General features: G+C 37.8%; 1 protein-coding gene across 8 annotated transcripts in view; it reads right to left on the bottom strand.

Moving 5' to 3' along the window:
• Positions 1-13,835, bottom strand: part of Ercc6l2 (ERCC excision repair 6 like 2) — an 89,043-nt gene extending 75,208 nt beyond the window's left edge. The window contains exons 1-3 of one of the 8 annotated variants that reach the window (XR_013051715.1): positions 13,598-13,828; positions 8,896-9,316; positions 5,129-5,248 (exon numbers count right to left, since the gene is read on the bottom strand). Coding sequence is in view for 6 of the 8 variants with exons in the window: in XM_076573546.1 (XP_076429661.1) it covers positions 5,129-5,248; positions 8,896-9,316; positions 13,598-13,734 (678 nt within the window). In the remaining 2 variants the exon portion in view is untranslated. Of the gene's footprint in view, positions 1-5,128; positions 5,249-8,895; positions 9,321-13,316; positions 13,533-13,597 lie in introns of those variants that run through there. The other 7 variants (XR_013051716.1, XM_006981728.4, XM_076573546.1 and 4 more) reach the window with 7 other exon arrangements.
• Positions 13,836-14,741: the final 906 nt, after the last annotated feature.

Here is a 14,741-nt window from a genome sequence, read left to right as displayed (position 1 = left end):
AAGAGCTAATATGCAAAGCAAGTGGATAGCATCCTTCTCCAAACACAGTCTTCTGGGGCTCCTATCACCTCTCTTTCCTATGCCATTTTTCTCAGATTCTCTCTGTTGAAGGCATGAGAAACTCACTAGAAAACTGAAGCAAGCAGAGAACCTCCACATAGGTTTCTATTAGTAACTTTACCTTTATTTATTTCCACACACCCTGCCTTCCCACCTCTGACCACAGATAACTGTTTTTATCTTCTTCAAAACATTTGATCATATTCAGTGGCTCCCATTTATCTCTCTTGCCAATCTAGAATCAACATGTTAAAACTGACTCCAGTCTTCCCCACACACCAGTTTTATCTTTATAACAAACCACTTTTATCCAGGAGCATATTCCCTAGGGTTAAAAAAAAACAAACAAAACAAAATAAAATCAAATTGAAACAAAACAGGTTTTCTCCACTGTACATCTTTGGCTACCAGTCCCTTACTTTACAGCAATGTTCTCAAGACTTATCAATTCTTATTACCTCTATCCCCTGTTCTCTACTGAATTCATATAAACAGAATTTGTTCTCTATTTGGAAATAAGCTATAGTCTGGCTACTAAGTGTTCCCCAAAGGCATGTGCAGTAAAAGCTTGGTTCCTGGGGAGATGGTGGGACTTTAAAGAGACAGAACCTTATGAAAAGAAATTGAACTATCGGGACATGCCCTTATCTCGGCTATCTTTTCACTCTGGCCTCCAGGAAGTGAGCAGCTTCCTCCACCATGTATTCCTAGCATAATGAGCCTAGCCATAGGCTGCAGAGCAAGAAGACAACTGATCATGAACTAAAACTAAGAGCCAAATTAAACCTCTCCTTCTTTTAAGTTACTTATCTCAGGTAATTTGTTCCAGTGACAGAAAGCTGATTAATTCAGCTTTCAACCAAAGCAGTCTGTTAAGATTACTAACACATCTAGTTTGGAAAGTGGTGCTTGGAGGTTCCACCTTTCTTTTTTAGCCCTGAATATCACTCTCATCAACAGCTTAAAATTTTTTATGTTTTTATTTTTCTCTATGACCAATACTCCTGGCTTGTTACATATAAGAGTATTAATGTAAACTTTTCTAAAGGCTTACACTTGCCCCACTCTCAAGAGATGAACCAAAAAAAAAAAATACTATAAAATGTAAGGTACTATGTAATGCTTCATCTAGGTCACTTACAACCTGTAAGAAACAACATATGTGACTGTATTTGTAAAGAGAAAGCAGAAAACAAAAGTTTAAGTGAACTCCTTATCCCCACTCACCAAACACACACAGGAGCATCTTCTCTTTCTTGCTTTACTCCAAATACCTTTTGCTATTGTAGCTTACCTTACAATTTAATTTTTCTGCTTTCAAATACAAAGTCAAGGCTCAAAATACTAAGTTCAACTGTGATGTCTCTCTTTGAATTTTGTATATTTACAGGGTAAGAATCCTGGGTACAAAGTCTATCTGGGCGCTCAGTAGTTTTCCACAATTCCAGTAGTTCCTGCCCTTACAACTGCAGTGCTAAGAACTTACCCTCCACTTATTAACCATAAAAGTTGATGAGATGTATACATAAGAGTGTTCACAGTAGTGTCATTTTCAATGCAGCCTCCTGTGACTGATTCTTCTTAGAACTGCTTAGCTCCTTATTTTTCTGTTCTAGTGTTTATGTGCTAGTTAGTCTTAACTGTCAATTTGACATAGCCTAGATTCATCTGAGAAGAAACCTCAATTGAGGAATTTTCTTGATCAAGTTGACCTGTGGGCATGTCTGTGGGGAGCTGTCTTTACTATTAATTGATGTGGAAGATCCTAGCCTGCTGTGGGCTGTACCATCCTTAGGCAAGCTATCCTGGGTTGTATAAGAAAGCTATCTAATCATGACCCTGCCAGCAAGTGAAAGAGTGAGCCAGCAAGCAGTGTTCCCATGGTTCCTGCCTCCAGGTTCCCACTGGGAGTTTCTGCCCTTCAATAATAGGCTATGACCTGTAAACCAAATAAACCCTTTGCTTCCCAAGTTCCATCTGACCAGAGTGTTTTATCACAGTAATAGAAAGGAAACAGAAACTTTCCAATTGTTTCAGCCATATAACAGGAGCTAAAAAGGTGGTCAGTGGTAAACAAAATACCTGAAAAGTATTTTACTGAGTACCAATGAAAATCTTTCTAACATTGGTATTGTAATTGTTAGGAAATTCTTCCTCTCATTTTTCAATTTTAATTTTCTCTCTGTGTGGTGCACGTATCTGTGTACATATGTGCAGGGCAAAGGTTGACTTTGAATGTTTTCCTCTCTGGTTCCCCACCTCTCTCACTGAACCTGGAGCTTGCTGTTTTAGCTAGGCTGCTGGCTGGCCAGCCCTGGGATCTGCCTGTCTCTGTTCCCAACACTGACAAAGATGCAGACTGCAACCCACTTTTTACACGGGCCCTGGGGTCCACACTCAGGTCACCACCACAACAGGACTCTACCCACTGAGCTATCTCCCTCGCCCCTTCTTTCTAATTTTTTCTTTTTTTTTTTTTTTTTTTTTTTTTTTGGTTTTTCGAGACAGGGTTTCTCTGTGTAGCTTTGCGCCTTTCCTGGAACTCACTTGGTAGCCCAGGCTGGCCTCGAACTCACAAAGATCCGCCTGGCTCTGCCTCCCGAGTGCTGGGATTAAAGGCGTGCGCCACCACCGCCCGGCTCTAATTTTTTCTTAAAATCTCCAAAGCTGGGCCTTACAAGGTAATATTTTTAATTAACTTACTATGATTTATTTCATAAAGTCAAAACTACAGCATAAACTTAGCCTAAATCTAATGAATTTGGAATCAAGAATCAGCACTTGAAATGCATGATTTGTGTCTTTTCCTTTAGGAATTCTTTGGCACTTATATTTCATACATTCCTCAAAGTCATATTCATACCTGAAAAGTTTTAGAATGTATATAAAATACTATCTCTCCATACATACATCCAATCCCTACTTCAAATACTACTCCTTAATATGTAACATTTAATTCACTGAGTGTTTCTTTTTCAAGAAGACTGAAGATCAGTCTTTTAGGGTTGTTTTTATTCTAGCATTAGCTTTATTTTTATTTATTCTCTTTTTTACAAAACAGCTTTTAAAAATGTATGCTATTTCAAATGGACTCTCTGAAAACATATATGCACTGATGCCAACAAAATGAAGACCACGTATGAAAATAATCTGTAGTAGTGTTATGATGCCTGGAAAGAACTCCCAGCAGAGCAGAACAGTTCAGGAAGATGGCAAAGGTACACACGCCCCACCCCTGTAGAACTGAGAAGGCCATACTGTACCCATGTAAGAGAAATCGTCAGACAGCCAGCCATAAAAACAACAACAGAACCCAACAGACAAAGTGAAGCAGTTGGAAGAACTGGGTCAATAAAAGCAATGCCCAGGGATTCAGAAAGACCAGTGGTGTCAGTCTGTTGTCAAACAAGATTACTCTGGCATCATTACTTAGCTTCCCCTACAAGAAAGTACTATATATATTTTTAAATTTTTAAAAAATATTTATTTACTAATTTTATGTGTATGTACATATGCACATATGGGCACCATATATATGCAGAGCCTGTGAAGACCAGAAGAAGCATCCTATCCCCTAGAGCTGGAGTTAAAAATGGTTGTGAATTGTGGATGCCAGGAACCAAACTCTGGACCTCTGAGCCATCTCTCTAACCCCTGGACACATTTTTTAAAAGTGAACTAATTTGAAAGAATTATATAGTAAACATAGGGCTTAGTTCTAGGATTTCAAAGATGGAATCCTGGGTACTTCAACAAAAAGAAATGTTCTTTCAATGGAAAAAAAAAATCAGTTCAGCACTGAACCATCATCTAAAATATACAATGACAGCAGGTAACAAAATTATTTAGGTCAAGTTATAAGACTGAACTCAGAAATCAGCAAATAATCTGTTAACTGAGTATGTAGCCAATATGCAAACAAAATTTATGAAGCCAAACTTAAAGAGATTAGTGAAAGCCAACACAAAAACAAGATCAACAACAACCTCAGTCATAACAGAAAATTTAATATAGATTTCTCTAAACTCAGTTGCTCATATAAACAAGAAAATCATTTTAGAAGCAGGAAACACACCTGCCACCTGTCCAAGCCTGAGTTCTTTTTTAGAGACCATCACTCAAGAGAATAAGTCAGGATTCTTGATTGCATTGCAGAAAAGCTTCATGAATGCTGTTAAAATAGTAAGGTAATTTAAAGTATTAACAAAATAACATAAATCAGTACTTCTCTAGTTTTTTATATAAAAATAATCCTTCTGAGGTCATTGGAGTAAACTTGGACTTCTTAGCAATCTTGCGAATAAGATTTATAAAATCTTATTAAAAAAAAAAAAACCCCTGTCATCTTAGAACTTGAGGTATATAGTTCATTACCCTAATAAAATAGTATTGTTTTCATCAAATCACTCCATCTTTATTCCTATCAATTTTATGAATACTGAGGACACCATAGAAGCACACAGGGGACTGGAGAGATGACTCAGCTAGTAAAGTACTTGGTATGCAAGCATGAGGATCCGAGTTCAATCCTCAGCACCCATGTTTTAAAAAAGCTGAGTAGCAGTGAACACCTATAGTCCCAGCACTGGGGAGGTAGAAATAAGAGATTCCTGGGGCTTGCTGGACAGCCAGTCTAGGTTCAGTGAGAGACCCTGATTCAAAAACTAAGGTGAAGAGAGAAGACACCAGACATCAACCTCTGACCCTCATTAGCATATACACACTTGTGCATGTACTTCTGCATACATATGTATACACACAAGCATGTATACACACAAAGACTGTAAGCATAACACTTCTAATAAGTTTATTGTTTTATTACAAATCTCTTATTTTGTCTACAACCATTCCACCCTGAACATGTCCAGTCTTGTCTGATCTCAGGAGTCAGGACTGATTAGTTATACAGATGGAAAAGTCTGAGATATAACCTGATGCTACGAGCAGATGAAACTGGCAACCTTCCAAAAATAGTCGTATAAATAGTTTAATATCTAAAGTCTTGTTTTACAATGTACAATACATCATTACATTGTGTTTATATGCTGAATACTTCTAGATATTTCACCTTTTGGGCTGTAGAAGAGGGTTCCTTTTTCATACTTTTTAGTAAGAATGCTGGCATGTTATTTTCAATATCTTCACGAGTTCCCTTTTTATGCAAAACTGCAGCCAGAAATGAAATAACCTAGAAGAAAAAAAGCCTTTTTCTATCACTATGCATAATTTCACTGTACATGTACAAACTAGTCAGTAGACTACCAACAAAAAGATGTTAGAGGAAACATAAAAATATTGGTACTTTCTCTGAATTAACAAGAAAACGTATAATAATACCACCTTTGAACAAGTAAAATTCCACATGGCCATCTCATCTTGGAACAATTCTGCCCACTTGATGAATTCTTTCTTTATTCCATCATCTGAGATATTACCTTACTATTTGTTTCTATCCATGGATACTATCTTCTCAAAGCCTCTAAAGTAAACTATACATTTTTTCTGTTCTTGTAGAAAATAAATTCCTTAGGGTAGGAAGTATTTGCCTCATAAATTTGTGCCTTTGTTTATCTAATGAATGATAGAATGCTAATTTAAAAAAAGGCTAACACAACTCATCAATACACATACCATTATGAATAGCAGCTATTCTCCAAAAATTAACTGAGAAGAATAAAAATAAGAAAAAGCATGCATAGCCCCACACAATCAACAGCGAGGAACATTCACCCAACTAGATGCTTGTCGGTTTGAACATTAGCTTGTTGTGGCAGCTATGTGAACTTCAGGAGGCAACTCAACCCCTTTCAATAGTTCTCTGTAAAAATGACAAACATAGCATCCGTAGGGTTATTTTAAAGATCTGGGATGAAAGTATATGAGGTGGGTATTCATATAGAAGGAAATAACTTATTACTTTAAAAAATAAATTTTAGAAATACTGAACCCTAAAGAAAAATTTTAAGAGAATTAGAAAAACTATAAAAGAAAGTGTATTTGGGGACAAAGAAGGGGCTGACAAAGGGTCTCACTCTAGCCCAGCGAAGCCTAGAACTCACTTAGTAACCCAGTCCAGGTGGCCTCAAACTTGTAGCAATCCTGCTTCAAGCTTCCCAAGTGCTAGAACTATAAATGTGACTGTAATTCCATTTGCTTGTCAGTACACACCTTATGAGAAAAGTACTTTTTAATATGTAGATATCTATGATCTAAATCTCAAATAACAGAAGAAAAGGAATGGTAATGAGATTTATTTGAAGAAATAGAAGTTGATCATTTATTAAAAAGAAAACATCTTAAGCCATGGGCTCAGTAGTTATGAATATTAATTACCTGCCACCACAAAAACAAATAAATTATCAAAAATTCACAAGTAGCTGCTTCATAGAACAAAACTGAACATAAAAAAATTATTTAAAAGTGGCTAGAGGAAACAAAGACTATATAATACTTTCAAAATAAAGTAATATTAATTCTAGATTTGTCAAATTCCCTAAAGCAAAAACATGAAATATTTTTCATTTAATTAATCTCAGATCTGAAGAAATGGTGTAGCAGTTAAGAAGTATACTGCTCTTGCAGAAGAACAGGTTCTGTTCTCAGCACCTACATCAGGTGGCTCACAACTGCCTGTAACTCCAGCTCCAGGGGACTATACACCTTCTTCTGGATACTTCAGGGACCTGCATTCCTATATGCTCATACTCACATACAGAAACACATATACACATATAATTAAGAAGAAATATTAAAAGAAGAATCTCAGGTCTTTGAAAAAATGGTATAACTAAAATTTTAAGGTCCAATTAAAAATTAGCTTTACCTAATTCATTAAATACACTAATGATAATAACAACAATAATAATAACATACACTAACTTCTAACTTTACTGCTTCATATACCACCACCCCCACTTTAAAAAGGTATGTTAAAATAAAAATAAACTTGTACTTTAGCTAAGAAAATACTCTAAGTGAGCAGGAAAATTAAAACCATGGAAATCTCTCAGTTTGACATGTTAATTAAAGTAATGCTAGCTATAATGTGCTAACATTGAAGAGAGAAGAGGAGGATGTGAACAATCACAACAGGTGGCCCCTGGACCAGGGCTGAAATGGCCCTCATCATGTCTATGCTATTTTTACTGGCCTAAATCTGTCAAAAGCTACACTGACATACAAGATCAGAGAAACACTTTACTCAAGCTACCACTCCATAGCAAAAGAAACATGAATAGTTGGAGAAGGTCAGGCCTGCTCTACCACAATTCACTGGCACAGTACAGGTCTATATAAATATGAACTAACAGATCTATGACAACTTTACAATGAAGACTTAAAAACTAATCCTCAGAAGAAAATAATTAGAAGGTGCTTTATTGTGAAATATTTACAGAATTGCTTACAGAATAAATAAGTAAATAAAAATTTAAGTCTTGTCACATCTAGAACAATAAAAGGCTATAACCTACATTTCAAAGATAAAATATCTTTCTGGAAGAGCTTGGTTTTCATAGGCATTCCCTTCTAAACTCTGCCAAGCAAATGTTTTTATAGTCCATCTTTCCTCACCTGCCTTCACCTCCTGACAGAATACATGAGTCTGGGAAACAGTTCAAACATTCAAACCAAAAACCTACTCCCCCCACCTTAAAAAAGAAAAGAAAAAGAAGGAAGGGAAAAAAGTGTTTTTCATAAGACTAAAGGAAGAGATAACCACATTCCTTGTTTTTTCATCTTACAGAACATAAAAAGAAAAAGAATGCTTCAGAATCATACTTTTAAAAGATTTTTGTTGCTTAAAAAAAGGCTAATGCAAACACTGAGAAACTCTGAAGCACCTAGCACTAAATGTGATGTCTTCATCACGCCCCTCTCCTCAAGGCTCAGATCTATGCAGAAGAGGAAATGGAAGACTGCAAAAGCCAGGTTACAGACAACTCCAAGGAAATCACATATTCTAGGTATACCAGGGCTGATGCACACATGAACTCAGAAACTGTGACAGCATGCTCAAGACCTACCCAAGCCAGACACCATCCCAGAATGGAGAAAGGGAAGCGGGCACAAAGCCCTACTCCTAACCAAGAGGCTTGTTGTAACTGGCAGCTGATCTAAAAGGGAAAATTCATTTTCTTCAAGAGTAACAACAGTGTATAAACCATACTCCAGGACAAGCTTTACGCTCAGGAGTCCTTGACCAATACAAAGTGGATCCCATGGGTTTTCTTCGCTTTTGTTTTTCTTTTGAGTATATGTTGTTGTTGGTTGATTCCTTGATTTGTTTTGTTTTTGATTTTGTTTTTTGTTTTGTTTTATGGGTTTTGTAAGAGAGAAAGAGCATTATGTTGGGAAAGGCAGAGATTTGAGAGGAGTTGGGAGAGGGGAAAGAATATGATCAAAACATTTTTTAATTAAGTGCCATTTTGAAAGAAGATCTAACTTACTTCTCATTACAAAGCTCTAACCCTACAATATGAATTACAGACCAAACCAAAATCACAATTTGTCTTTAAAATGCAAGAGCTATTTTGTTTTTTGGTTTTTTTTTAAGGACTTAGGGCACTGGAAGTTAATTAACTTTTTACACTGTTCTCTAAGAATAAAAATTAAGAAAAATGTTATTCCCCAAATACTAATGAAGTACTGAGGATCAAATAATGGCACACTGAGTCACTGTCCTCAATTCTGAAACTTTACCATCTAGCTAATGAGACAAACACAAACAAAAACCTATAGTAACAGATGGTATTAAAAAGAGAGATTTGTATAGGGTATACACTCTTGTACATAGGATGAGCTTATTTTTAATTATAAAGTAATTAATATAAATACCTGTATTGTTTTTCCAAGTCCCATGTCATCACCAAGAATACATCCTCTCCCCTGAATGTAGTGTCTGTAGAGAAACTGAGCTCCCTCTCTTTGGTAATCCCGCAAGTACCTATTAATAGTGTAAGGAATAGAGTCTCCATCTTCAGATAATTTAAAAGTAGTAGCCAATGATGGAATTTTTCGATCTGGAAAATAAGGTTTTTCTAAATCTTCATCATCAAATATAAAACTTCTGGAGCAATCTTTAGTTGATTTTATTTCTTGAAGTCTTTGAAGAGGTATTTTCCTTTCTTGAAAATCTGAATACAGGACAACTGCACATGGCTTCCCATTTTCATCCACAGTAACAGACTTTATGCTTGCTTCACAAAGCTTCTTATCATCTGAAGAAGGAGCAAGACATCTTTCTCCTGGATACCACCTGTCTAAAATAAAGAAGAAAATTAATTTTTCAAAAAGCTTATGAAGTCACATCTCATTTACCTACTCAGGAAAAAAATATGTTTTCCAAATAACTGAAACAAAATAAATACTTATTTTCATAGACATTTTTCTAAAATACATTATCAGATATTTTTCTATAATCACCAGTATAACCTATTTTCTGTAGCTCTTATCCTGGCTGTGTGTCATTACCTCCTCTGGGGTTTAAAAATATACTGCCAGGTTATGACCTCTGGTGACTTCAATTAATGGATGTGAGCCACAGACATTTGGTTTCATTGTTTGGATGTTAGTGTTGGATTTAAAATTGATCTTGATGTACAACCAGAACTGAGATCCTCTGATTTAAATATTCTTGCTGACTCATGAACATTATACACATTCTCCTTGTATGATTCAGTAAGAGAAATAGACACAGTAAAGAGTGAGCTAAAATCTTCAGGAAAGCAACTCTTTTGTGACATGTGCTTTTTATATTTACTCCATCCTTCTCTGGACACAGGTATTTAACTAGGCAAGGGAATCTCTTATTTAACTACAATGATGTCACAACCATTACAGCTTATCCCTTTGGGCTTTTGAATACTTTATATTGTAAGAGATAAGTTCTAGGGGTTGGAGAGATGGCTCAGAAGAGCATTTGAAGCTCTTGCAGAACACCAGGGTTCAATTCCCAGTATTTATATGGTGGTTCACAACCATTCATCATAACTCCAGTTGTAAGTTATCCAACACCCTCTTCTGATTTCCCTGGGTGCCAGACATACATGTGGTGCACATAAATATGTTGGCAAAACATATACAAAAGTCTTTAAAAAGAGAGAGATGAGTTCTAATAGCCCTTTGTAAGATCCTGTCATTCACTGAAGATTCTGATTTCTACACATCTGAGCTGACTCTTTGTTAACTGTTTGGCCATCTGTTTTATTTTTTATTCTGAAGACAGCACTATGAGTGGGGGAGAGGTTTCCTAGAATATACTATTAAGTAATTTAAAGGGTACCAAATGGAGAACACCAAGTAAAAATAATTTTCCAAATGGAATTCCTCATTGCAAGGATCCAAGAAATGTACGGCTATACCTCTAAGAATATTGGAGATTATTTTTCTCACACATTCCTCACTGATACCACAAGACCATCAGTGGTTTCCTAGGGTCTTTCTGAGGAGTTCCTTCCAGCTAGAACTTCGTAACATTTTTGGTTTTAATGATAATAAGTATATGCCGTCTTAATCAAGAATAACTTACCAGTCTTCAACACTTATTCCTCAAAAGCATTATTCCCACTAACTTTGCTGAAGTGGTTTTACCATAGTAATCCTAAGTACACATGGAAAAACATGTTCTCCCACTCTATTCTTTCAGATCCAAACTGAGAACTGTTATACTATTATGAAATTAATACCCTACTCTACTGTACAGGTAAAAAGGATATGTAGGTCAAAGTGTCTTCTTTCTAGGATAGAACTAGCTGAGCCTGAGCTAACGATACCACTACAGAAGTTCTTAACATATTACTTTTGTTTTAAATGATGCATCTCCCTACCTAGGAAATATCCACTCATTTTTAAAACCTAATTCCTTAATTTAACACTCAACATACATGATTTAAGCAAAAATTATTTATCAGACACTGTACCACATAATGGGTATAAAATGAAGAACAATGTCAAAAATGGTAGTGAGTAGTTTCCCTGCATCTTATTAACTGGGATCATTTATAGACAACTTTTCAAGGTAGAAAACCATTAACCCTTATACCTCTTTTTATATTACCCCCACATGCATTCCACCACAATATCTTTTCTGGTTTTACTTCAAAAACATATCATAGTTGGGAGTGGTGGTGCAAATCTTTAATCTAAGTATTCAGGAGGCAGGACGATCTCTTAGTCCTCTGAATTCAAGGCTAGTCTGGTCTACAGAGCTATAGAGCCAGTTCCAGAACAGCCAGGGCTACACAGAAAAACCCTGTTGAAAAACAAAGAGAAAAAATAAACAAACAAAAAGCAGAACTTTTTTTCTGTGCCAACATCTCTGGAAAACAAGAGCTGGAAAACCCTTTCTATAATCAGCTACTAGTTATTTGTTTAATTATATTTTAGAAACCAAAATTCTCTTACTCTTCAAAGCAAAAGCAGTCACAGACAATAAATAAATGGGCATGGCTGTATTCTAATAAAACTTTATTTTTAAAAGGCAACATCAGATTCTATTTGGCCCATAGGTAGTAAGTAGTTTCATGACTTTTCCCTTAATACATGCCACCATCACTTTATGCTGAATCACTTGCAACCTCTCTACTGCTAGTCTACTGTATTTAGTAGATATCCCATTATTCTCTCTCAGTATTTCATTACAATAGCATTTATACTATGTTTAAATATGTTTACTTATTTTTGTCTGTTTCTTCCATTAGAGATAATTTCCTTTTCAAGAATACACCCTCCTGGGTGGTTGTCAATAAATAAGTAAATGTAGAAATGAAAGATGCCTAAAACATGTATATTCCACATGCTTTTTTTCTCTATCCTTTCTCTTGTATAGCTCCTACTTATACCATTTATTCAAGTATTCAGTTGTACTGTTTTCTAATACTATGTCCTATAGCTTGACTTATTGTTGAAGAAACTTTGTATCAGTAGTTTAAATATATATTAACTATCCTAAATATCTGATTTATCTACACAAATTGGAATAATAAACTGTCTAGTGCAAAAAAAATTCCAGGAATAACACACAAAAGATTATTTAACAAACATAAGCTGAATTTGTAAGTGAAAACAAATTATTGATCTATTGAGATGACAGTCACTAAAAAATACACAGGCATAAACATAATGACAAAAAGGGCTTTGGAAGAAGAGAATGGAGTGCTATAGGAAAGAAGTATTAGGAAACATATTTTAGAGAAGGGAGTCTAGACAAAGTTTCTCAGGTGGGACTATATGTGGAAAATACCAGAAGGAAATATTGTATGGGCATCTTCGTTTCTGAATTTGAGTAATTTCTAGAAACAAATAGATGAAGTTTGAGTCAGTTACAACAGAGATTGCAAATGTCAAAGCTGGGAGGACTTGTTACTGAGTGGTGGAACTGGCGATAATGTTCTTAATGACTGGGGTGCCTCCCTCAATTCCAGTGCCTTCTTTGCTTGCTTTCAACGTGGAACACACGCTGTCACCTCAGAGCCTTTGAGTGGTTCTTTCCATCAGTACTTTTCCACCTAAAATACCAAGTGACAGGATCTTCCACTAGATTCAACTGAGGAATAAGCATACCAGTCCCATAATCTACACTCAGAAGATCCACTTATTCACCTTTACCAGCCAGACTCATAAAGGCATTTGTATTTGTAGGCTCTTAATTATGACATTATCAGTTTTTAGCCCAGGGATTTCAAGGCTTGCTGACTACTCTGAGGTTTAGCACTGAATCCCTCCTTGCTTTCATAAGATACTTTCCTCAAAGGAAAAGCAAGATTTATCAGAAGATTCCTGGGCACAAAACACTCAATTGTATATCTGTTCTGTAAGATCCGGTAGGATGCTCCACCTGTAAGCCAACTTGCTGGTAACATTGGTAGCCTGGGTTCCATCGCAATTTACAAGGTGGAAGGAGAGAACTGACTAGCTCAAGCTGTCCTCTAACTTCCACATGCCTGGTGCATGCACTCACAGACACACGCAAAACAATTTTTAATCTATTACAGCAATCGCTATTATTAATAAGAGCTGGGGGCAAGCCTGCATCCTGATGACTTATGAGATAACTATGCCTTCACAAATTCTTGGTGACCTACTAGAGGCAGAATTCTGCTTCAATACACCAGGTAGTGAGCTCTTTGTGTAATAAAACTAAACTCAATTAAATAGGCCTTCACTCATCTACCTAACAAACTCCTACTGACTAATAACTGGCATATACAAACCAAAGACAGAAAACAAAAAATATCTGACATTTACTGAATGCTCACTATGGGTCAAAGTGGAGTCACTTGCATACATCTCATCTCATCTCATAGTCACGAAACCCAATTGTCCCCATTTTACAGATGAGGAATGTGCTCCCACTACTCAGCAAGTAACTGTGAGGGACTGCAGTAAGTCCTGAAGTTCAGGTTCCCAATACTGAGTCGCAAAGCCGAGGCGTTCCTGAGGTTCTAAACCGGCAGCTGTCAATCAACGGAACCAAGCCTCTTCCGGAAGTTCCTGGAGGACGCGTGTCTGCGCAGAGGCGCGAGCTCGGAGCTCATACCTTTGCGGAGTCCCGCGCGGGGCTGCGGGGAGGAGGCGTCCATCGGGCCAGGGGGAGGCGCCCGGCAGCCCCGCTGCTCTCGGCATCCAGCGGTCGGCGGCGAGGAGGGCACGGCACGCAGGCCGCCCGCCCGGCATCGCCCGCCCGCCCGCAGCGCCGAGCCCCAGGCGGGGCACTGTGTGGGGCCTGACGGGGCGGCGTCCCCGCCGCGGCCAGCCAACTTAGCCCCGCCGCAGCCGCAGCCGCAGCCGGTAAATCCCGCGAGAACGAGCGCCCCGGCGCTCCCCGTCTCGCCTCCCTGCAGATATCGCGGGAAGAAGATGGCTGGGGCGATTTCCGGACTAGGTGGGCCCGAACAGTCCGCGGATGGCCCAAATATCGCGAGATTTGGTATAGCTCCTTGACTTCGAACGTTTCTCTTGCTGAGGCTTGAGGCGCGTGGCTCCCCCCAAGAGCGGGAAAGGGCAGTGTGAACCCTGCAAAGGGCGCTGCGCTTGTGGTGGCTTTGTCCCCTAGGAGCTTCAGGAGGCCAGCTTTAAGAGGGCGTTTTCTTGGGTTTACCTAGTTTACTCTAACCCACTCTTGCGAATGCAAAACCAGCAGGCCCGCGCAAACCAGGTAACCGGGGTCGGTTAGCCCTTGAAGTGTTTTTCTTCACCCTGTGAAGCTCTGAGGAAGAAGTGCCCACGACGCAGCCTGTCAAGCTAAATGGATGCTGCCTATCGTCTGACACCTCCCAGACAAGTTAATGAAGCCAAATGTATTCTTGCACGTTACAGTGTTTGTGTACTACAAAGAATGTCATTGATTAGCTGGAATAAGCCTCTTGCCTATTGCGGTTGTAACCAGTTTCCACAAACCTTTGTTTCTCTGTTTAAAACGGCATTAATGTGTTGTGGTTTTATAGGCCACAAATCCTATACGGATCTCCTAAAGCTAAAATCCAAATGCTAGAGAAGCCGCACTTCCCGGAAGGTGGAAAAAATTGTGACTTCTTGATTGACCAGGATGGTGAATTTTTTGAGCCTTCCACAGCTGGCTAAAAAAGAGTAGTTTTTAAGAGTTCACCACAATAATCTCATTAACAGGTCCACATAATGAACTGCATCAGAAAAGACCCTTTGACATGTAAAAAGAAAAAATA

Source organism: Peromyscus maniculatus, chromosome 5 (assembly GCF_049852395.1).
Source record: "Peromyscus maniculatus bairdii isolate BWxNUB_F1_BW_parent chromosome 5, HU_Pman_BW_mat_3.1, whole genome shotgun sequence".
Classification (NCBI taxonomy): domain Eukaryota; kingdom Metazoa; phylum Chordata; class Mammalia; order Rodentia; family Cricetidae; genus Peromyscus; species Peromyscus maniculatus.
Note: the sequence above shows the minus strand (reverse complement) of the source record. Positions and strands in the feature narration are given on the sequence as shown.